General features: G+C 39.6%; 2 protein-coding genes across 4 annotated transcripts in view; one reads left to right on the top strand and one right to left on the bottom strand.

Annotated features, from left to right (window-relative positions):
• Positions 1-975: 975 nt before the first annotated feature.
• Positions 976-6170, bottom strand: PEX11A (peroxisomal biogenesis factor 11 alpha). 3 transcript variants are annotated; one of them, XM_007106072.4, is made up of 3 exons: positions 6032-6170; positions 3658-3773; positions 976-1857 (listed from the first exon to the last, which is right to left on the bottom strand). In XM_007106072.4, the coding sequence occupies exons 1-3, from the start codon at positions 6085-6087 to the stop codon at positions 1286-1288; spliced, it is 744 nt and encodes a 247-aa protein (XP_007106134.1). In that variant the 5' UTR covers positions 6088-6170; the 3' UTR covers positions 976-1285. The 3 variants fall into 3 exon arrangements, with proteins under 3 accessions (XP_007106134.1, XP_054943913.1, XP_007106135.1); XM_055087938.1 differs by lacking the exon at positions 6032-6170 and having other exon boundaries at positions 976-2042; positions 3658-3743; XM_007106073.3 differs by lacking the exon at positions 6032-6170 and having other exon boundaries at positions 976-1594; positions 3658-3743.
• A 7275-nt stretch (positions 6171-13445) lies between these two features.
• The window catches only part of WDR93 (WD repeat domain 93), a 42672-nt gene continuing 33049 nt past the window's right edge, over positions 13446-23068 (top strand). The window contains exons 1-3 of the mRNA XM_028495756.2: positions 13446-15469; positions 16092-16284; positions 18154-18218. Coding sequence (XP_028351557.1) covers positions 15167-15469; positions 16092-16284; positions 18154-18218 — 561 coding nt within the window. The 5' untranslated portion in view covers positions 13446-15166. The remainder of the gene's footprint in view (positions 15470-16091; positions 16285-18153; positions 18219-23068) is intronic.

The following is a 23068-nucleotide window of genomic DNA, read 5'->3' as shown; positions in this document are numbered from 1 at the left end:
GTCCTGTCAGACGGCTTTACTGGCAGGACTGACACTGACCTCTTACCTGACGGTACCCTATTTCTCTACCTCACTTGCCTCAAATTAAGAGGATCTGTAATCACAAATAAGAACCCAACATCCAAGATGAGAAGTAGGAACACGAGCAAGTGGCATCGACTCATCGTTCTGTCCTCTTCTCTTGCCCCTCACTGCTCTTCTCCACCTCCCCCAACCACCCTACAAATATGAACTCTGATTTATTGTCGAATATAGTAGAATTTCATCATATTCGTGAAATTTCTTAACTGCACAAATTTTGATGAAAATTAACGTGTAAGTGCCCAAAATGTTATATGGTTTTAAATAAAACAATCCTGCTGGTGGACCTAGATATAGTTTTAATTTTTGTAGAACAGAATATAAACCACTGACCAACAAAGGTTCTAAAAAAGGCTTTTCGCACAGGATTCTGGAGAGTCTTTCACTTCCACTCAATCAGGAAGGCAGTGAAATATGGAAAGAGCACTGGATTGGCAGTCAGAGAAATGAGGTTCTGTCCTCAGTTTTAACCTCAAGTCTCCTCATCTGTCACAGGGAAACCTGCAGGCACCAACTGTAACTTTCCACATTATTTTTACCTCAAGTCCTTTCTATCTGCTTCTGATTTTTTGTTTCCTTACTGCGCTACCTAAAGACACAATTTATACCATGAAGGTGCCTGATGCACTTCTGATTTTACTACTGGACAGAGGAAAGACAGGAGCGCAGTGATGTAAAAGCCAAGTTAAGAGGCTATAAACCCAGCTCTCCTCCATCCTGGCACTGGCAGCTATGGAGGAAGTGGGATAACTGATCTGAGAATAAGGGGCCTCCACTAAATCTGAGAGAGGGTGTGTATCAGACCTACTGTAGTTGGGCAAAAGTAGTGAGGCACATGGCCCAAAAGTTAGTTATATTAGTGTCCACTTGCTAGTTTGGATCTTTTTCAATTTTTCTCTTAATTTTTATCCATTCAGCAACCACTAAGTTCCTAATATGCACATAAAAGACGCTCGATAAATGTTAGATGAAGGAAAAAATACTCAGAAATTCAGAAGTCACTCCAGCGCTCTAGAAAACACATAAATCTTCACGTTATTCCCTCCACCGTTCTTGGCCCCACCTCTGTTCACATCACAGGTCACTCAGTGCTCATGTGACTAAGTCTGTAAGCATAGTATGACATGGCTGTGCCTAATGCAAATGTCCATTTCAGTAACAGGTTGTCTTCAAAGCAGGTACTAGTCTTCAGCCTGAAACCACCTCAGCGGGTCTTCAGTTTCATCTGAGGATACGCCACAATGATGATGCCTGCTATAGAGGACACGAGACCTCCAAGGCCTATAATGCCAGGATTGGACTTATAGATCCCCAGCTGGTCCAAAGGGTTCAGGATATCACAGAAGTTCTTCACTGTGTCCAGGAGCAAGGGAGGATGCTTCTTCAGAGATCGGAATAAGAGAAGAAGAAAGGATTGGAGCCATTCTGTTTCCTCATCAGCCACGCTATACACAAGAGGATCCTGGGATGGTGATTTCTCCTTCTTTGCTCTGTCGTGTGCAACCTGTTCCATCTGCAGGGAGATTTCATACAGATCCCTGACCAGGCTCAGCAGAAGAGAATAGTAGTAATGGCGTGCAGCACACATTCGCCATTTCTCTTTGTTAATGCCAGAGGCGAGCCCTACACTCCTCACAAAAAGGATGGTATCACAGATGAAATAAATCACACGGTTCAGGCTGGCTAATATTAGGCAGATGCGGGGCACTAGGTCAGTGGCATGAATGCTCTGCTGAATCGTCTGTACAGCATGTACCACATTGCCTAGTCTGAACCCTGCAAGAAGAACCCACAAGATTTAAAAGTTATTTAATCAGTATGTAATAGGATTTTACAGGCAGAATCCCTGTATCAGGGTGAGAGGTCAGCACTGTTTTTTTTAACAACTGACCGTCCTCTGGGCTCAGTCTTTGCTCAGGAAAGGAGGACTGTACAGTATGTTAAGGACACCTAAAATGATCCTGGAACGTAAAAAAGACAGTGACTCTTTAAACTTATTGCCTCCATTTCAATGACTTCATTAACAATGACTTACTACACACTTTAGGCAAAGGTCAATCATAAGTGTGGATTGTTACATATGAATATCATCAGCTACACTTCTTTAGAAGGAAGGTACTGCAAATTACATGAACTCCAGATGCAACATTCTTTTGGAGAGTCTGATACCTTACACTGTACTTACTTTCCAGTTAAAAGATTGCTTTAAAAAAAAATACCATTATCATACTGCCATTTCTCTGGTCCAAAGCCCCTTTGGCTCCCTACTGTCAAAAAGACAAAGTAGAGATGGTAGGATTTAGTGGATAACACAACTAATAATACTGTCATATGTGACTCCTAGTTCAATTAAATCAACCATTGCAAGGGCATGTCCTTTATCTGAGCATGTAACTCAATTAATCAGGGATGCATCAATCAATAAATATTTACTGAGCACCTTCTCAGAATAAGTTATAGTCCTAAACATTACGGAGGATACAAAAGAACTACTTTCCCTAAGTGACTGTATCTTAGACTCAGCAAACGCTCAGAAGTAGCTACCCTCAGGAAACTTATGATCTCAGAAAAATGTTTTGTATTATTTTATCAAAAATAACACAAAATATGTAATGAATAATCCTGGGTTCCAGTTCCGGCTGTTGCACTAACTTAGTGACCTTGGGTAAGTCCCTTCTAGACTTCAGAGACTAGTGATCTTTAAAGGGCCTTTGAGCTCCAACATTCCAAAGAGCCTGAGAACTTCTAATCTTGGCTTTCCAAGCCATCCAGAAAAGCTCCTTCCCATCCCTCTGCTTGACAATCTAAGTCTTGTCTCCATCAAACTAGTTTTCTCATTGATCCTCAATACAATGGTTTGCCCAGAACAGTCCTGAGCCTCCACTAGAGGAAACCACCCTTCAGGAATGTTCTCCTAATCCTGCTCTCTCTTGCCACACCTCAAGTTCCACCTCCTCCAAACATCTTTCTTTTTCTCTACCCCAACCAACATATTTGGTACTAAATCTTAGATCGTTATACCATGTGATCTTAGTTCTCCCATAAAGCTCAGGACTATATCTATACGAAGCAGGTACTCAAAGTGAATTAAATGAGTACAAAACACTGACCACTTTTTGGCTTTAACATGAAACAATCCCACAAATGAAAGAAATGTATCCATCCATTTCCTCTAGCAATCCCTTAAGAGAAGGGAAAAAGGCAGGGGGTCAAGGATATAGCTATTCTATTCTTTGAGGGTTCCCAGGAGCCAGAAGCTCATGTCAAAGATTGCCAGAACATTTTGTGATTCTAAGAACTAAAGGTGAACTAACACAGTGCATGTCCCACTGGTTGTGATTAAGCAGAAAGATATGATGTAGCACCAAATGTGAACATAGGAGGGTGTTTGTGAATGGTGTGCAGCAAAACATTCAATCCTTTTGGCCTGCCGTTCCATTAGGGCAGCCTTACTGGTGAACTTCATCAATAAAGTTGATTGACTAGAAAATCATGGCCTAGGAAATATTTTGTGAATTACAAGGTCTAAGGATTCTAAACCAGGAGCCACTGTCCCTCAAGGGACAGGGTACTTACATTTACGGCCAGTGCTCACACTGGACTCCAGTTTCTTGAGCTTCATAACAACCTCCTCTTTGTCAGCTTTAGGCTCTAACAAATATCTAAGCAACATGCATGTGTACTGAGTGGCTCTGAAATGGAAAAAAAATGAGGAGAACGATTTACAAACAAAATAAACTTTGACTCATGAAGTAGGGGAAGGAGAAACATGTCCTGCTAAAAGCAAAGTTTCCAAGACAATTTCTCACGTAGCAGCTCTTACAAGAGCAAAATTCTGCAACAGTCACTCCACAGGGCTAAAGGGTAGAACATGTCATGGAAATGCAACACAAAGGTAATGAAAGAAAACTCTGCAATAATACAGTGAACAGCTCCTCAGAAGGCCTCTTGCTAGCACAGAGAAATGGATATAGTCAAAGCAGTAAACTGCACAAAAATCTACCTCATGTTAAGTCTGCAAAGATCCATATTCTTTATTTCTTCCAGTGTAAATTTCTAAAATATTTTCAGATTTCTAAAAGGAAATTTTTTTACCAACTACTTATGTGACAGGTCACACACTCAAACCAGAGCCAAATGAAAAGTCCACCATTTGCATATTGCTTAACTTTTTATAAAAGGACCAAATACACACCAATACATAAATAAGTACAGATTTGTCTTTCAAAACTAATTAGTATTTTATATAAAATACAGACTCCTGTCTAATAATACTAAATATTCAATAAAGTGATTATTGTCATGAGTACAAATAGCAATGCCTTACCAACAGAAACATAACAAATAAAAAATTTTATATCACATAAACATCTAAATGCATTTGGCAGTCTAGTAAATAAAGTAGGTAGATGCCTGTTTCCTACTGTCCTGTAACCGCATTTGAATCCCTTTATGCTATAAATATTATTCTCAATAAAAATATAGCACATTTTCCAAAATGGTGAACTTGTTACTGTGAATGAAGTAAAAAGAAATAATCTCTCCTTCTCTTTTAAGTATGATTCCTGGATAGGGGGCTCAAGCTGGTCAGGTCAATTAATCCCCCTCTTTCAGATCTGGTCTAATAATAGTAATGCGTCCAAACACAAGGCATTATTTTCTGAATGCCAGTGTGTTCAAAGAAGCTATAGGTCACCAAGGGGATTAGGAAATGAATACTAGAGATCTCACATCTTGCTAAATAAGTATATCTTAAACAATTATTTATTATTATTATTATTTGCCACACCACACAACAGGTGGGATCCTAGTTCCCTGGCTAGGGATGGAACCTGTGCCCTCTGCAGTGGAAGTGTGGAGTCCTAACCACTGGAACGCCAGGGAATTCCCCTAAACAATTATTTATTAACCAACCTCACTGATAAAATTTGCAGGGTACATTCTAAGTACATTGGATTTGTAGGCTTCTATTTTAATGAAGTTTGTATATAATGCAACCATTTTGAAAATCTATCAAATTAATTAGAAAGATAGTATGGCGTGGTAGTTAAAGAAGTGGGCCCCGAGTCAACTGTGTGGTTTTAAATCTCTCAATTCAGTCACTTAGTCCCTATTAACCTCCTTCTGCTTCAGTTTCCCCATCTCACAGAAATGGGGATGATTTAGAGAATTTAACCTAATAGGGCTGTGTTGAGGGTTAAATGGGTTAATAATTGTAACACACTGAGAACAACGTCTGGCATTAAGTCCGCTTCCAAAAGTCTCATAATTATTGGGGCTACTATTGATCTGTGTGTATTAGCACTTGTGCACCCAGAAGAAGGAAAAGCTGTTAAATAAAACTGCAACTGTGACTAATTTCTTATTATTGAGCAAGACTCAACCAAATTCCTAAAAGAAACATCATGAATTAGTATTAAAGCCGCAATCTCTTTAATATTTTCGTGTACCTTAGAGGTGCAGTCAGTTCCTTCTGAGGCTCTCCACACTATTTTACAGTTCACAAAACTATTTCACATGCGCTATCTCAATGAGATATACGGGACAAGAATGGAAGATAAATACAAGTGTTGGCTTCGCTGGTCATAAATGTCAACGCAGAGTTTCTCTTAAGTAAATCCTCAGAAGAATGTTGGGCGGAGAAAACCCAGTCTTTCTCAGGTTAGGAGAGGAGCGTTCGTCGGCTGCTTTAACACTGCCAGCGCCCCCGAAGCGGCTGCGGGACTTTGGAGCACGAGGCTCGGGACCGGACGCGGTGCGTTCGGCCCAGCCCTACTGAATTTAGGGTGAGGAGGGGCTCCAGGACCACACTCCCTCCGGGAGCCGGCAGCCGTCCTTCCTGCTTTCGTCCACTGGGCTACTACCTCCTTCTCCGGATGCCGGAGAACAGGGAACCTTGTACCGGGTTGAGGGACGGGGAAGGGCTAGAGGCCTTGGGCACCGGACTCACCTGAAGAGTCGGTCCCGGCCCTGGGTCTGGTTGGTGAAGCGGATGAAGGCGTCCATGGCACCCAGCCCAAAGACAAGAGTCGCACTGGGTTCTTTTGCGAGTCCTCAGGGGCTGCCGACGGGTCCCCACGGAACTGTCGGTCTCTGCCACCCCGAAGAGCCGAGTCTCCCCACCTCCGTGGGGGCGGGTGCACTTTCCGAGGAGCAACTGCTCGGGCTTCCGGTTTGGGGCCGGAAGTTGTGGTTACTAAGGCGACGTCAAGCTGCCGGCCCAGGTGAGCGAAACCTCGGCTTTTGCCCTCGGGTGCAGCGGCTCCTCACTTGTTCCAGGACTCTCCTCTATCTCTAGATCTCCTAGAGGGGGATCTGAGGGAGCCCGTCTCCTCAGCGTCGGCTTCCCCGGGACGCCCCGCGCCTCCCCGCAGATCCCGGGTACCCAGGGACCCCCAGCGGAATCCCGAATGGAGATTCCTCTGAACTTTTGCTTGGGAACTGAGGATCCTAATCATTTCCCAGCTCTGTGCCTCCGTTTCCCTTGAGCGACACCAGCTCCAGATCTGGGGAAGGAAATGGTTAGAGCAGAAATAAGCCAATTCATGGAGTGTATTTTAGCAGGAGAGCTGGGTAAAGTGAGAGAATTTTCTGTTAGGATTATTAACACTGAAAGAAGATTGCTACTTGAGGAAATTCTAAAAGGGTTAACGTGAACAAAGTGGGGGCAAAAAGAGATTAAAATGAAATTGCACCACTGAACGTTCCTTCTGTGAGGGCTGAAAACATGAAGCCCCACTCATTCCATAGCAGTAATTTTATAAAATGTACAACCTATAGTCACAAAGTAAGATCATCTATTTTTGTAATCTTTATTCCCGTGGTCAGGCCTGCCCCTAACATTTGCAGGCCCTGGGTAAAAGTACAAATAGAGACCCACAAACCATATGTTTAAATTTTTAAATCAAGGTAACAAATTGTTGAATAAGCTACGTTCTTTTCTCCTACCTGGACAAATGTACCGTCATAATGATCAAGAAGTCGAGTTTCACATTCAGGATTCTTGGACTCCTTGGAATACCTGGAAACATGGCTAGAATATGGTACTGTGGGGAGAGCTGATCTCCAGTCCTTTCCCAACCCTTTCCACCCCATTTCTGGCTCCCACTTATATCACTGAGAGGGGCCTTGCATACATAGTGTGGATACTCCAAGCCACATGCAAGTTCTGCCCATTATCCTGCAAAGCGCCATGCCGTGTCCACCTTTCAGGTCTAGGGGTGCCCATATTAGCACCCATTTCTCTGCCCTCCAGAGAAAGCTGGGAAAGAGGCTCATGCAGAACCTGGCATCGTTTGGGCAGTAAATTCCAGGGGTACAGTTACCCTGAACATGGTCTAGACTCCAGAAGAGGGGCAGTCTAGGCTTTGGGTGGGGATAGCCTCTTTACCCCACGGATTACTCATCCTTTGCAGAGGGGAGTGCCTGGAAGAGAGCCAGAAGTATTCTCTTAATTCATGTCCCAGAGCAGGGCAATACTGCAAGCAATAAGAATTTCAGTGCTAGCACTGTACCAACCACAGTGCTAAGCTCTAGGCCTAGGGCAATAGATTAATGAGGGACACAAGAAAAATGGGAAAGTACAACACAGTGATGCATTAGATGATAGAGATGAGAACAGGGTGCTCCTAAACACAGATTTATATAGTTTGTTTTCTATACCTACAATTCTGCCTTTTCCACTGTATCATAAATTGAATCATTTAGTATATAGCATTTTCTATCTGATTTCTTTCACTTAGCATAATGCATTTGAGTTTCATCTATGTTGTGTATGTCAGTAGTTTGTACATTTTTATTGCTGAGTGGTATTGCATTGTATGGATGTACCATACTTTGTTATCTCTTTATCCACTGAAATACATTTGTGTTGTTTCCAGTTTGAGGCAATTATAAAGCTGCTATAAATATTTAAGCACAGATTTTCATATGAAACATGTTTTAATTTTTCTTGAATAAATAGGTAGGAATGGGACTGCAGAATCACGTTAAGTGTATATTCAGCTTTGTAAGAAACTGCCAAGCTGTTTTCCAAAGTGACTCTACTATTTTGTGTTCCCGAGGATTATGGGATGTGAATATGTAGGAATTTATCTATTCACCTACGATAAACATTTGGGTTGTTTCCAGTTTGGAGCTCCTACAAGTAGAGCTGTAATGAATGTTCATTTACAAGTCTATGTATGGACATGTGATTTCAGTTCCCTTGTATCACACGTAGGAGTAGAATGACTGGCTATTGTGGTAGGAATAAACTTAACTTTTTAAGAAATTGCTAAACTGTTTTCTACACTGTACTATTTTACTTTCCCAGCAGCAGGTAGAAGAGTTCCAGCTTCTCCTCATTCTCGACAACACTTGGTATGGTCTATCTTTCTAACTTCAGGCTTTTTAATACATGTGTAGTAGTAGTATGGTCTATCTTTCTAACTTCAGGCTCTCTAATACATGTGTAATTATAATTTGCATTTCTCTGACGATTAACCATGTTGAACATCTTTTAATATGCCTGTTTGCCTTATGTGTATCTTCTTTGGTTAAGTGTCAATGCAAATCTTTTTTCCATTTTTAAAAATTGCATCATTTTCTTATTACTGAGTTTTAAGAGTTTTCAAAATATTCTGAACACAAGCACTTTATCATATATATGACCTACAAATATTTTCTCCCAGTCTTTGGGCTACTTTTTATTCTCTTAAGTGTCTTTTGAAGAGCATAAGTTTATTTTTGAAAGGTTTAAATTATCAATTTGTTCTTATAGATTGTGCTTTAATGTCATATCTAAGGAATCTTTGTCTAACTGAAGATTGCAAAGGTTTTCTCCTGAGTTTTCATCTAGAAGTTTCATAGTTTTAAGTTTTGTATTTAGGCCTGTGATCTGCTTTGAATTAATTTTTGTATATAGTGCAAGGTATGGAGTGGAGTTCTTTTTTTCCCATATGGATATCTAACTGAGGCAGCATTATTTATTGAAAGGATTATCCTTTTTCCACTGAATTATCTTTGCACCTTTGTCAAAAATAAACTGTCCATATCTGTGTGGGTCTAATTCTGTATTCTCTATTCAGTTTCATTGATCTATTTATCTTTTTTTTTTGTACCTCTTCATTTCCATCACCTATTTCACTTATCCTCCCACCCCCGGCCCTTCTGGCAACCACCTGTTTGTTCTCTGTATCTATGACTCTTTTTTTGTTTTTTGTTTTGTTTTGTTTGTTCACTTGTCTTGTTTTTTAGATTCTACATATAAGTGAAATCACACAGTATTTGTCTTTCTGTGTCTGACTTACTTCACTTAGCATAGTACCCTCTAGGTCCATACCTGTTATTGCAAATGGCAAGGTTTTATTCTTTTTTATGGCTAACTAATATTCCATTGTGTATATCACATCTTCTTTATCCATTCATCTATCGGTGGGGACTTAGGTTGCTTCTGTATCTTGGCTATTGTGAATAATGCTGCAATGAACATAGGGTGCATATATCTTTTCAAAATAGTTTTTGTTTTGTTTTGTTTTCTTTGGGAAAATATCCAGAAGTGGAATTACTGGATCATATGGTAGTTCTATTTTTAATTTTTTGAGGAACTTCTATACGATTTTCTGTAGTGACTTCACCAATTTACATTCCCACCAACAGTGCATGAGGGTTCCCTTTTCTCCACATCCTCACCAGCACTTGTTATTTGTTGTCTTTTTGTCTTTTTTGATGCCAATACAACACTGTCTTGATTACTCTGGCTTTGTAAGTCTTGAAGTAGGTAGTGATGGTCCTCTAATTCTTTCTTTTTCTAAGTTATCTTGGCTATTCTAGGTACTTTGCATTTTCATATGAAGTATAACATCAGCTTCTTAATTTCTAAAAAAAAATGCAACTGGGATTATCATAGGGACCGCTTTGATTTTATAAATCAGTTTGGGGAGAACTGACATCCTAAAAAAGTTGAATTTTCCAACCCATGAGTAAGGTCTCTCTCTCTCCATTTATTTAGATCTTCTCTTAGCGGTATTTTACAGCTTTCAGGGTACAGGCCTTGTACATCTTTTGTCAAATTTAACCTTAAGTATTTCATATTTTTATACTATTATAAATAGTATAATAAATAGCATTTTTAATTTCAATTTTTTATTGCTTGTTGTCAGTATGTAGAAATATAGGCGGTTTTTGTATATTGAACTTTTATCCTGCAGCCTTGCTAACCTCATTTATTAGTTCTAGTAGATTTTTTTAAAAAGATTATATCAGGTTTTCTCTATAGATAATCATATTGTCTGATTATAAATAAAGACAGCTTTACATAGTTCTTTCCAGTCTGGATAAAACAGTCCCATACCACCCAAAAAAAATCCCTCATCCTTTTAAATAACGTTAAATAACATCATCCCTCCACTTATAACTCCTGCCAACCACTGATCTGTTCTCCATTACTCATTTTGATTTTCAAGAATGCCTTATAAATGGAATCACTGCACATAAAGTTTTAGACTGGTTTCTTTTATTCAGCATAATGCCTTTGAGATTCATCCATGTTTTTGTATGTATCAGTATTATTATTATTACTATTATATTATTTATTATAATTATTACTATTATTATAATACTAGTAGTATTATTATTACTGAGTAGTATTCCATTATGTGGATATAACACAGTTGGTTTGTCTATTCACCTGGTGAAGGACATTTGGATTGTTTCCCATTTGGGGTAATTATAAATAGAACTGCAATAAACACTTTGTGTACAGGCTTTTTTGTGCCCACAAGTTTTCATACTCTTAGAGTAGATACTCAGGGGTGGTATTGCTGGGTCATATGATTAATATATGTTCAACTTTATAAGACACTGCCAAACCCTTTTCCAGAGTGGTGGTATCACTTTGCATTCCTAACAGCCATCCATGTATGAGAATCCGATTGCTCTGCATCTTCACAAGTATTTCATACTGTCAATATTTTTTTTAAAATTTGAGCCATTGTAATAGGTATGTAGTAGTGATTGATAAGTTATTAAGAAATATTTCCTAATATTTTGAGGTTATGTATACTTCTAAATATCTATCTGTTATTGATTTCTAAAATAATTTCTGTATGATCAGAGAACATAATTTGTATGACTTGAGTACTTATAAATTTATTAAGACTTGTTTATGGCCCAGAATATGATTTTTCTTGATAAATGTCTCAAGTGTACTTAGAAAATAATTTGTATCCTGCTGTTGTTGGGTAGAGTGTTCTACAACTGTCAGTCAGATCCAAATTCGTTAATAGAGTTCAAGTTTTCTGTATCCTTGCTGATTTGTCTACATGTTCTATAAATTACTGAGAGAGGGTATTGAAATCTCTGACTGTAATTGTGGATTTGTCTATTTCTCATTGAAATTCTATCATTTAGCTTCATGGATTTCAAAGCTCTGTTATTAGGTTCATTAACATTTAGGACTGTTATGTCTTCTTGATGAATCGACCCCTTTATTATTATAAAACATACCTCTTTATCCCAGGTAATATTCTTTGCTCTGAAATGTTCTACATATGATATTAATATAGCCACTCCAGCTTTCTTTAGTGTTAGCGTGGTACATCTATTTCTACTCTTTTAGTTTTAACCTGTATGTGTCTTTACATTTAAAGTGGATTTTTGGTGGGCAGCATATATGAGTCTTTCTCCTTTATCTAATCTGACAATTTCTGTTTTTTGATTGGAGTCTTTAGAATATTTACATTTGATATGATTATTGATATGGTTAGGGTTTCCTATTTGTCTCATCAGTTTTTTGCCCTTTTTCCTCTTTTTTACATTTTTAATTGAGTATTTTTGTGACTCCATTTTTCCTCTAGTTGGCTTATTAGCTATAACTCTTTGTTTTATTACTTTAGCGGTTGCTTTAGGGTTTATAGTATGCATCTTTAACTTATCATATTCTACCTTCAAGTGATATCGGTATACTTCTGTTTCTCCCCTCCTAGCCTTTGTACTATTATTGTCATATATTTTTCTTCTACATTTGTTATTAACCCCACACTACATTATTATTTTTGTTTAAACATTTTCGATATCTTTTAAAGGAATTTAAATAGTAAGAGAAAGTCTTTTATATTTACCTACATAGCTATCATCCAGTGCTTTTCACTCCTTTGTGTAGATTCACATTTCTCTCTGATGCCATTTTTCTTCTGCCTGAAGGCCTTCCTTTAACATTATTTCTTATAATGCTGGACTGCTGCTGATGAATTCTTTCAGGTTTTGTATGTCTAAATATTCTTTATTTCACCTTTATTTATTTATTTGTGTTTGTTTGTTTGTTTGTTTGGCCTCGCAGCTTGCAGGATCTTAGTTCCCCAACCAGGGATTGAACCCAGGCCCTCGGCAGTGACAGCGCAGAGTCCTAACCACTGGACCGCCAGGGAATTCCTTCACCTTCATTTATTGAAAGATATGTTTTTTGGCCTGGAATTCTTAATTGACAAATTTTTTGCTGTCAGTACTTTTAAGATGTTGCTTCACTGTCTTCTTGCTTCTGCTGTTTCTTTCAGGAAATCTCTTGTCCTTTACTTTGTTCCTCTATGCATGCCTTTCTATCTCTGGCTGCATTTCAGATTTTGTCTTTATCACTAGTTTTGAGCAGTTTGATCATGATGTGCCTTGGTATAAATTTCTTCATGTTTAATTTGCTAGGATTTTTCTTCTTAAATCTGTTGGCTTATAGTTTTCATCAAAATTTGAAAATTTTTGTTCATTATTTCTACAGCTTTTTTTGGTCTCTTCCCTCCTTTGGGGATTTCAATCACACTTATACTAGGCTACTTCAAGTTATCCTACACCTCACTGTCTTCATATTTTTTCAAAAAATTTTTCTCTTTCTTTCATTTTCTTTCTATTGCTATGTTTTCAAATTCACTATTCTTTTTTTTGGCCCATCTAATCTGTGTTGCTCTGAAATCTTGTTATTAATCTAATCCAGTGTATATTTTCATTGCAGACATTATATCAATAGTTTTCATCCTTAAAAGTTCAGTTTGGGTTTTTTTTTAAAACATCTTCCACATCTCTACGTAACATGTTCAGCACTTCCTCTTGATTTTTGAACATGTGGAATATACTAATCTAGATATATACTAGAATTATATATCTGCTAATTCTAATGTTCTGTGTTGATTATGAGTCAGCTTCAATTGCTTGAGTTTTTATTATGGCTTGTGTCTTCTTGCCTTTCTGCATTTGAGGTAATTTTTTAAATTGGACGTTAGACATTGTGAATTTTACTTCATTGGATGCTGGATATTTTTGTAACCGAGCAAGAGCTTATGTGCCTGCGGCACAGAAAGTCAAACTCTGACAGTGGATGTTTGCAGCAAAGTAAGGGTTTATTGCAGGGCACCAAGCAAGGGAGTGGTCTTTGGGATAGGGATATTTTAAAGCGGAAGAACAAGGAAACTGGGTTTAATCACATCTTCTGACATTTCTTAATCAGGGTTTCGGGAGTCAGGATGTCTCTGGTTTATGATTCTCTGGCCAGGTGGTCCATGACTCGGGGGTCTGTGAGTTCATCTTGCCCTAGAGAAACAAGCTGAGTTTATATGTTAATGATGATATCTATAACAGCAATTTTAGTACATTTACGATGTTGTCAACAAGTGCAATCTTAGTCATCTGTTCTGGTTTATTAGTGTCCAATTAGCACAAGATTGAGGTCAGAGAGGACAAGAAAGGGATTGAGGTCAGAGGAGACAAGCAAGGGAATAAAGTTTTGGCTAGATTAATCACAAACTCAGTAAGGGAACTTGGTTTTAGGGGGGCTCGGTTTCATATTTGTATTCCTATAAATATTCTTGAGTTTGTTCTGGTATGTAGTTAAGTTACGTAGTAAGTTTGATCTTCTGACTTCTAAGATTTGGTGGGCAACACTAGAGCAGCGTTTATTCTAGGGTTAATTTTTCCCACTACTTGGCTATGCTCTTCGGAGTACTCTAACCCGATATTTGTGAATTATGAGGTTTTCCGTTCTCACTGATGGAAACAGGCATTATTCCTGGCCCTGTGTGAGCTCAGCTTACTGTTCCCACTGATGATTTCAGGTGATTCTTTCTTTTCAGACTCAGACCCAGGTAGTCTCTCCTCACTTTGCACTGGAAACATCACAAATGTACTCTAGCAGGTGAGAAAAGATGGTGGCAGCAGGGCCTTTATAAGACTTCCATGGCCCCAGGGTACTCCGACAGTGTAAGACCCTATGCCACTACCTACTAAGCATCTTAAAATGTACCCCATGTTCGACATTAAATGCCTTTTTTAAACTGTAACATTTGAAAGTCATTTTATAATTTGTACCGTTTTTAGTTTTATAAAGTATAGGTTGCTTGTTCTTTTCTTATAGACTTAAACATTATGCACGCACAGAGTGGAGTTGATAAGTTGTAAATATTTAATTATCTTGATTTTGTGGGGGGCTTTTTTTAGTCAATATTTTTGCAAGTCTCAAACATTTCTGCAGGCCCTTGAAAAATCTCATAGGCTCTGGGCACTGTGCCTACAGAGCTCCTGGATGGGAGCAGGGGGAGTAGAGAGGAAGGAACAAATTGGACAGCAAGGATTGGATAATACTTGAGCTGCATCTGATTGGAGGGGAGGGAAAAAGAACTGGAGAAGTTGTTGCTCCCTACACAGCTAGCTTCAGCACAACCATTTGCAGAGATGGAAGAGCCAGGGGAAGGCACAAGCTGTAGGAGAAAGGGTGTATTCTATTTGGGACAGAAAGACAGCCACTCTCTTATCAGGAGGTGAAGAAAGGCAACAGGGTGCCAAATTCCTTTCCTTTTGTCATAGGGCACATCATCTTGAGCTGGTCTGGAAGATGTGAATAGTCAATACCTCTCTCTGCTAATACCCTTATTAATATGAAGAGCATATCTTAGAAATGTGGCAATAAGGAAGATGCCAATCTCTAGAATAAATAGTTCCCATAGGCTAATACGCTAAGGAGGATGATCAGCTGTCTTATGATAACTTCCCCTTTTTCGCAAAATACCTCGACTTCCTTGATCAGTTTTTCAGAATTTCATAGATATTTCCAGCACCACCTTCTGTGATGACATCTCCCAAAGGAAGTCGAGCCCAGAAGCTGAAGCTGCCCACTTTAACACGAAAGGGGACACTGGAGGTGCCGTCCCCTACAGAGAAGGACTGGTCTAAGGATGATGAAGAGGATTGGGTCTTCAAGGGTCCAGATCAAGAGCAGGATTCCCTACCTCAGCCTTATCGAATGATCAACAAGCTAGTGAACTTTCTGTTTGACCACTCGTGGGAAATTATTGAGGAGAGGGACGCATTGAGGAAAGCTGAGCTCAGCCGCATCCAGCCCACCATCTACCCTCCACTTCTAGAAAGCAAGGTATGGAGCAGCTGACAAGGCGGACTTGTTTCTGAACTGAGTGTTAATAAATGATAACACCTGATCCAGGGAAGGAATTACTACCAGGAACCTTCATTCAATAGGACAGTGCATTTTTGAAAGATTACAGGCATGCTGGTGTTGATTAAAATAGATCTAGTAATTGCCTGGGGAAATGGGTGTTCTGGTTAATTGAAGATTATACAGATGTATCTTTTACATCCTATTGTTATTTAAAAATCTTTCAGAGTGTATTAATCACTCCCTTGCTTGCTGGTTGAAAATCTGCCAGTGTGTCAGTTACAGCTCTTACCAGTGTTCTAGATGAATAAAGTACAGGGAATGGGGCCACTGTTCCACTCACCACAGGGCCTGTGGTCACTTAGTGTTGTGAATGAGCATTTATTCTCAACTTCTTTGTTTTCTCTGGCCCCTTTCCCCTAAGAGTAGAATGCTATGACTTTCTTGATGTTTTGGCAAGATATTTAGATGGGCACTGTGTTTGGACATGATACTATAACTAGGAGAGACCTGCTTTCCTCTTTGAAAAGTTAGCTCATATTACTTGCCGATGGTGATAACTGAAAAATCATTCCTTTTTTCTATGTTTTTGTTTTCCCAGCTCAACAAAATGCCAAATTGTATGGCTATTTCCCAAGACTATGTGTTTATTGGAGGAACCAAAGGATTCTCCATCTATAATCTGTACAATGCTAAACGAATATATGTTTGGGAGAAACTTAAGGTTGATGTCACTTACATCTGGGCCACAGATTTGGGGAGTGAAATACTTATTGCTTCTGTGGATGAAATGGGTACACGTTCTTCATCTTCCTTTTTAGCCTAATTTATAGGTACCTGTAGACTGTTGTTCAACTTAATCTCCTTTCCAGGCATTCAACTTAATCTCCTTTCCAGGCATGGGAGGGGCCAGACCTGGAGAGTTCTCCCTGGTCATGCAGTGTTGACTAACATCTGCAGGACAGTATGGTGTGCCAGGCACTATTCTAACATTTCACACATGTTGGCCCATTTCACCATCACAACAGCCTTAGTAGGTAAATACAGTTTATTATTCTTGTTTTTCAGAAGAGGCAACTGAGGCATGGAGGTTAAATAACCTACTTGAGGTAACGCAGAAAGTAAGTGGTACAGGCAGGATCTGAACCAGGCAGAGTGGACTCCTTTCCAGCACTCAGCAATCCTGCTGCTCATTTAAGCCAGGCTTGCTTTTCTTCCTCAGCCTGAGGATGACTCAGACATGGGGACCATAGTATAGAGAACTATGGACAGTGTCCTGGAAGATACGTATCTGCAGGAGAGTGACCTGACCCAACTGGCATTTTAGGAAGAGCACCCTGATAGGAGTTTGCAAAAGTCAAATGGAGAGGTAGAGAGACCAGGAAGAGCTAGTGCATTCATTTAGGAGAGAAATTATGAAGGTTTGAACCAAGGCAGGGGCTGTTAAAATGAAAAGAAAATTGTACTGTAGTTCTGTAAGATGTTAACATTAGGGGAAATGAGGTGAGGGATTATAAGGGAACTCTGTACTATTTTTGCAATTTTTCTCTAAGTCTAAAATTAGTTCAAAATAAAAAGCTTAAAAAAATGAAAAGGAAAATATAGTGGAAAAACTTGGTGAGTGATGGAATGTATGTATGGGGTCAGGGAGTAGGGTGGTATGTGAGGGTAAGTGAAGAAAAATTACTCCTTTCCTCCTTAGATAATGGGGTGGATGATGATGCTATTACTTGTTAAGAAATTTTAGGAGAATAAGATTTCAGGAGTCTGTGAGTTGAGAAATTCCATTTGAGCATGCACATCTTTGAGGCACCTGGAGTGGGAATGTTGATACTCAGGAGGAGTTTGGTGTAAAGATAGGACTGCATTTATCACACTGCATTATATCTAGTTAGTTTCCTGTCTGTGTGATTCTCAATGTGATGAATTTGAGGGCAGAGACTGCCTTGGTTGTCCCTAGCACATTTGTGGTCATGGAGCAGATATCCCATGAATGTTTATTGGGTTGAGTTAGACTTTCACCCACAGTGATCCAGATACCTCTGCAAGGTCGGTATTATGGCTGTAGGGGCAGGTTATGAGTGTCTGGGAGGCACCTAAAGAAAGAGGCAAGAAGTCATGGTGGATGATGATCACATACTAGAGCCCTTAGGTTAAATGAGAATGAGAATGACAAAATTACTTATTGTATCAACAAAATTAACTGCATGAGGAGCTTGTTGGGCTGTGAGAAATGAGGCACATAGAAGAGTAAGATGTGATCCTTTTCCTCAGAGAATCTGTGAACTCACTCGAGGAGTAAAAAACACTCACAGGAAGCAGTTGGATAACAATGTGAAACACTATGGGATGATGTGCTAAAACAGATGAATAGAAATCACGAGTGGATTGGTGTGGCCGAAGTGCTTACAAGAGGATTCTAGAAGAAGAGGGTAGGGCCAGTGTAGACCGAGATGACCCAAGACGGAGAATAACTTGAACATTTCAAGTGAGGGGTGGAAGAAGGCAAGGAGTCCAAGATGATCATGGGCAGTGGAGGGGCCAGGGAAGAAGCCTAATAATGCATGAGTTTATCATGATATCTCAGAAAGTCAAATATAAAATTTCAACTTTTCTTCGGTTCACCTGCCTGTCTTTCATTCTTACTTATTTTTCTGTTTCAGGTATCATTAGACTATTTTATTTTTATAAGGATGGTCTTTACCTCATCAAAGCCATCAATGAAGTGGTAAGCTCATGTTCTTTCATCTGTAGCTGGGCCAAAAGCTGTAGCAAATCAAGTTTACTTTTAACATGGAGGCAATGACAGCCATCCTAGAGTAGAAAGAAATAGAGACCTCCCTGGCCAAAGAGCCTCCTCCAAAATATCCAATTAAAAGATCCCTCACCATCAGAGGGTACATACTGAATGCCTTGGATTCATTTTCCTGGTTGTCAAGAGAAGAAAATTACTAAGGAACTCTGGTCCAGATTGAGCACCAGACCAACATGTCTAATAACTACTTACAAGTCCCTAAATTTTCCAGGCTGCTTCACATCCTGTTCCCTTGTCCATGCTGTTCCCTTTGCATAGAAGGCTCTCCTTGTCTCCCTACCTACTGTGTGTACCTCTTAAATTTCTCTCATTCTTCAAGACCAGCTCAAATATCCCCTCTTCTGAGATGCTTTCCCTGATATACCCAAGAGAAGTTGATCCCTCCCTCCTCTGTGCCACCACCATATAGGAAAGAATTTCTATCACAGTGTTTTCTCTACCCTCCACACTTATTTGTTTATATGACTGCTTCTTCTCCTGGATGTAAGTTCCTTGAGGGCAGAGGACATGGCTTATTCACCGTATATTTCTTGTTCCTAGTACATAACCTGCATACTATAGGTTCTTAGAAAGTGTCTTTTTTTAAAAAAAATAATTAATCCAAAAAAGAGGCGGTATTGCTCAGAGTATATTTTTAGTTGTAGTTTGTTTTATAAAAAATACTATTGATGGGTACCAAAGCAATTCAGTGGGAAAAAGAAAGAATTTTCAACAAATGATGCTGGAATGCTGGATAAACAAATGGAGGAAAATGAACCTCAACCCTACCTCACATCATATATAAAAATTAATTTGAGATGGATTATAGACCTAAATGTAAAGGCTAAAAACATTATCCTTTTTGAAGAAAGCACAGGAAATGTTTTTGGCAACCTTGGGGCAGGCAAAGATTTCTTAGAACATAAAAGGCACTATCCATAAAAGAAAAAAACTGAAATTGGACTTCATCGAAATTAGATACTTTTAATTCCTCATGCCATATACAAAAATTAACTCAAAATGGTCATATATCTATATGAAAAATCTAAAACTATAAAACCTCTAGAAGAAAACATAGGAGGAAGTCTTTGTGACCTTGAGTTAGGCAAAGATTTTTTAACTACAACACCAAAACCACATTCCATATAAGAAAAAAATTGATAGATTAGACTTCATCAAAACTAAAACCTTCTGGGCTTCCCTGGTGGCACAGTGGTCAAGAACCCACCTGCCAATGCAGGGGACACAGGTTCGACCCCTGGTCCGGGAAGATCCCACATGCCACGGAGCAGCTAAGTCGGTGCGCCACAACTAATGAGCCTGCATGTTGCAACTAATGAAGTCCCACGCCTAGAGCCTGTGCTCCACAACGAGAATCCACCTCAACGAGAAGCCTGCGCACCTCAACGAAGAGTAGCCCACACTCACCGCAACTAGAGAAAGCCCACACACAGCAACAAAGACCCCACGCAGCCAAAAATAAATAAATAAAATAAATAAATTTATTTTTTTAAACCCCTAAAACCTTCTGTTTTGCAAAAGACATTGTTAAAAGAATAAAAAGGCAAGTCATAGACTGGGAGCAAATAATTGCAAGTCACATATCTGATAAAGGACTTGTATCCAGAGCATATGAAGAACTCTTAAAACTCAAAACTCAAAAGTAAGAAAACAACCCAGTTTTTTAAAATGAGCAAATGTCTTGGGGAAAAAAGGACAGTTTACTAAAGAATATATAGAGAGGGTAAATAAGATGTTCATCATCATTAGTCATTAGGGAAATGCATATTAAAGTCATGAGCTATCACTGCACGTGTATTAGAATGCCTAAAATTGAAAAGACTGACCATACCAAGTGTTGGCAGAGCTATGGAAGAGCTGGAACTCTCATTCACTGCTGGTGGTAAAGCAGTGCCACACCACTTTGGCAGTTTTTAAAAAAAGTTAAACATACACCTACCATATGATGTGGCCGTTCCACTCCTAGACATTTACCCAGGAGAAATGAAAGCATATCTCCATACAAAGACATGTACATGAATGTTCACAGCAGCTTTCTTTGTAACAGCCAGAAACAAGATACCACTCAACACCCATCAACAGGTGAATGGATAAGCAAATCATGGTACATACTGCTCAGCAGTAAAAAGGGTGCACATAACAACATGGCTACATCTCTGAATAAATAGGCTGAGTGAAAGAAAAGAAACAAAAAAGAATACATACATACTGTACGATTGCATTTATGTAAAATTCTAGAAAATACAAACTAATCTAGTGACAGGAAACACCAGTTTTTGCCTGGGGTGAGTTGGGAGAGGGGTGGAGGGAAAGCTTACAAAGGGGCAGGAGGAACTTTTGGCAGTGATGGATATGTCCACTTTCTTGATTGTGGTGCTGGTTTCAAGGGATATACATGTCTACACTAATCAAATTGTACACTTTAAACATGCAGTTTATTATGTTATCACATCCCTAATAAAGCTGCTAAAAAATTTAAAACTTATGCTCGTCAAAAGATGCTATTAGGGACTTCCCTGGTGGCACAGTGGTTAAGAATCCATCTGCCAATGCAGGGGACACGGGTTTGAGCCCTGGTCCAGGAAGATCCCACATGCCGTGGAGCAACTAAGCCTGTGTGCCACAACTACTGAGCCTGCATGCCACAACTACTGAAGCCCGTGCACCTAGAGCCCATGCTCCTCAACAAGAGAAGCCACTGCAATGAGAAGCCTACGCACACCAACAAAGAGTAGCCCCCACTCGCTACAACTAGAGAAAGCCCGCGTGCAGCAAGGAAGACCCAACACAGCCAAAATTAATTAATTAATTAATTAATTTTTAGAAAAATAGATGCTATTAGAGTTCGATCAGTATCAGGGGCAGAGAGCAGACCCCAGAGAGCTCTGAGAAACCCCACCGCCGCCCTGCCTAGTGGCCCTCACACCCCAGGAGGAGCCACAGCTGTCACAGCCGGCCCCAGTCACCATGACCACAACCCTGAGCAAGGAGGTGGAGACCCAGCAGCCCACAGCCCTCCACACTGCCCACACCTGCACCACCCATGCAAGGAGCTGCGCCTGCTGGTGGGGACAAGGAGATTATGGCAACAAAGGTTTGGGGAACAGTCAGATGGTTCCTGTGAACAACAGATACGGTTTCACCACCAGTAAGGACACCAAGGAAGATGTACTTGGACAACAGACTGCCATAAAGAATAACCCAGAAAGTGCCTTTGCCGTGTAGGAGATAGACCATGGAGTGTGATGTTGTTGAAGGAGAAAGGGTGCAGAGCCCGCCGATGTTACAGGCCCTGTATGATTCCAGTTACATTAAATTTAAGAACAGTTGAAACCAAGCTATGTTGGTGAGGAAGAGCAGAACTTTGGTTGCCTATAGAGGTGTAATTGACTGAAACAGGGTACTAAGGGACTTATACCTTGACTGTGTGTTAGTTACATGGGTGTATACATACGTCCAAACCCATCAAGTTGTACATTTAATATCTGTGCCTTTAACTGTTTTTATTTTTTACTTATTTTATTTAACAAAGTACTTTATTCTTTTTTTAAAAATTTATTTATTTTATTTATTAATTTTTGGCTGCGTTGGGTCTTTGTTGCTGCATGCAGGCTTTCTCTAGTTGCAGCAAATGGGAGCTACTCTTTGTTGCAATGCGCAGGCTTCTCATTGTGGTGGCTTCTCTTGTTGCGGAGCACAGGCTCTAGGTACGTGGGCTTCAGTAGTTGTGGCATGCAGGCTTCAGTAGTTGTGGCTCGTGGGCTCTAAAGTGCAGGCTCAATAATTGTGGCGCATGGGCTTAGTTGATCCGCGACATGTGGGATCTTCCTGGACCAGGGGTCGAACCCGTGTCCCCTGCATTGGCAGGTGGGTTCTTAACCACTGTGCCGCCAGGGAAGTCCCTTAAACTGTTTTTAAATTTTATGTAAAAAGAAATCTCTCTAAAAAAAATACAGGGAATACTCATCAACTGATTTTAGGAGACCAGCAAAACTGTGATATCCAAACTTGACAGGGACTTTAAAAAGAAAGTAGTGTTGGTGGATTAGAACACACCAAAAGTGTTAAAAAAAAAAAGTTAATTCATTACATATATTTTTTTAAGGAGTTCATTATTACCTCTGGAAGTTGCTAGGGTACAAACTCAGTATTCTGAAAACTGATTAGGGAGAGCATCAAGCATTTATCTTGACTTTCCCATATAGGCTGTATTTCAGGGTAATCAAATAGTTGATGATGGAAAAATGGAAAGATTTTCTTTATAGAAGAATTCTAACAAAAGCAGAAGGAATGATAGAATTGGGGGATATCAGTTTTGTAGGCATTTTGCAGAGTAATGGTCTAGGTAACGACCATCAGTGCTGATGGGAGACTTTATAATTGATGAGCCAGGATGACACCTCTTGTCAATGATCACCATGAACATTATTAAAAGAAAGAACAGCTAGCTATTATGAGCCTTCTCATGTGATGCCGGAGGGAAACACCAAACACCTGTGGAGTATTCTGGCCGTTTGTTTTAATTGAGCCTAATTCTAATCAAACCTCTAGAACTGGTTGCTGGTTTACAGGAAATACATGTAAACAATGCCATGGGATGCAATCAGTCCAATCCAGAAAGTGAAAAATTCCACAGGACAAATGACCTGGTTTAGTCAACAAAAAAATGGTGAAAAGAAAAACAAATAGGGTAACAGTTATAAATTAAAAGAGACTTAAGAGATAAATTAACGAAATATTGGGTTGGCCAAAAAGTTCATTTA

This window comes from Physeter macrocephalus, chromosome 11, assembly GCF_002837175.3.
Source record: "Physeter macrocephalus isolate SW-GA chromosome 11, ASM283717v5, whole genome shotgun sequence".
Classification (NCBI taxonomy): Eukaryota; Metazoa; Chordata; class Mammalia; order Artiodactyla; family Physeteridae; genus Physeter; species Physeter macrocephalus.
The sequence above is the reverse complement of the archived record's forward strand: the minus strand, read 5'-3'. Positions and strand labels throughout refer to the sequence as shown.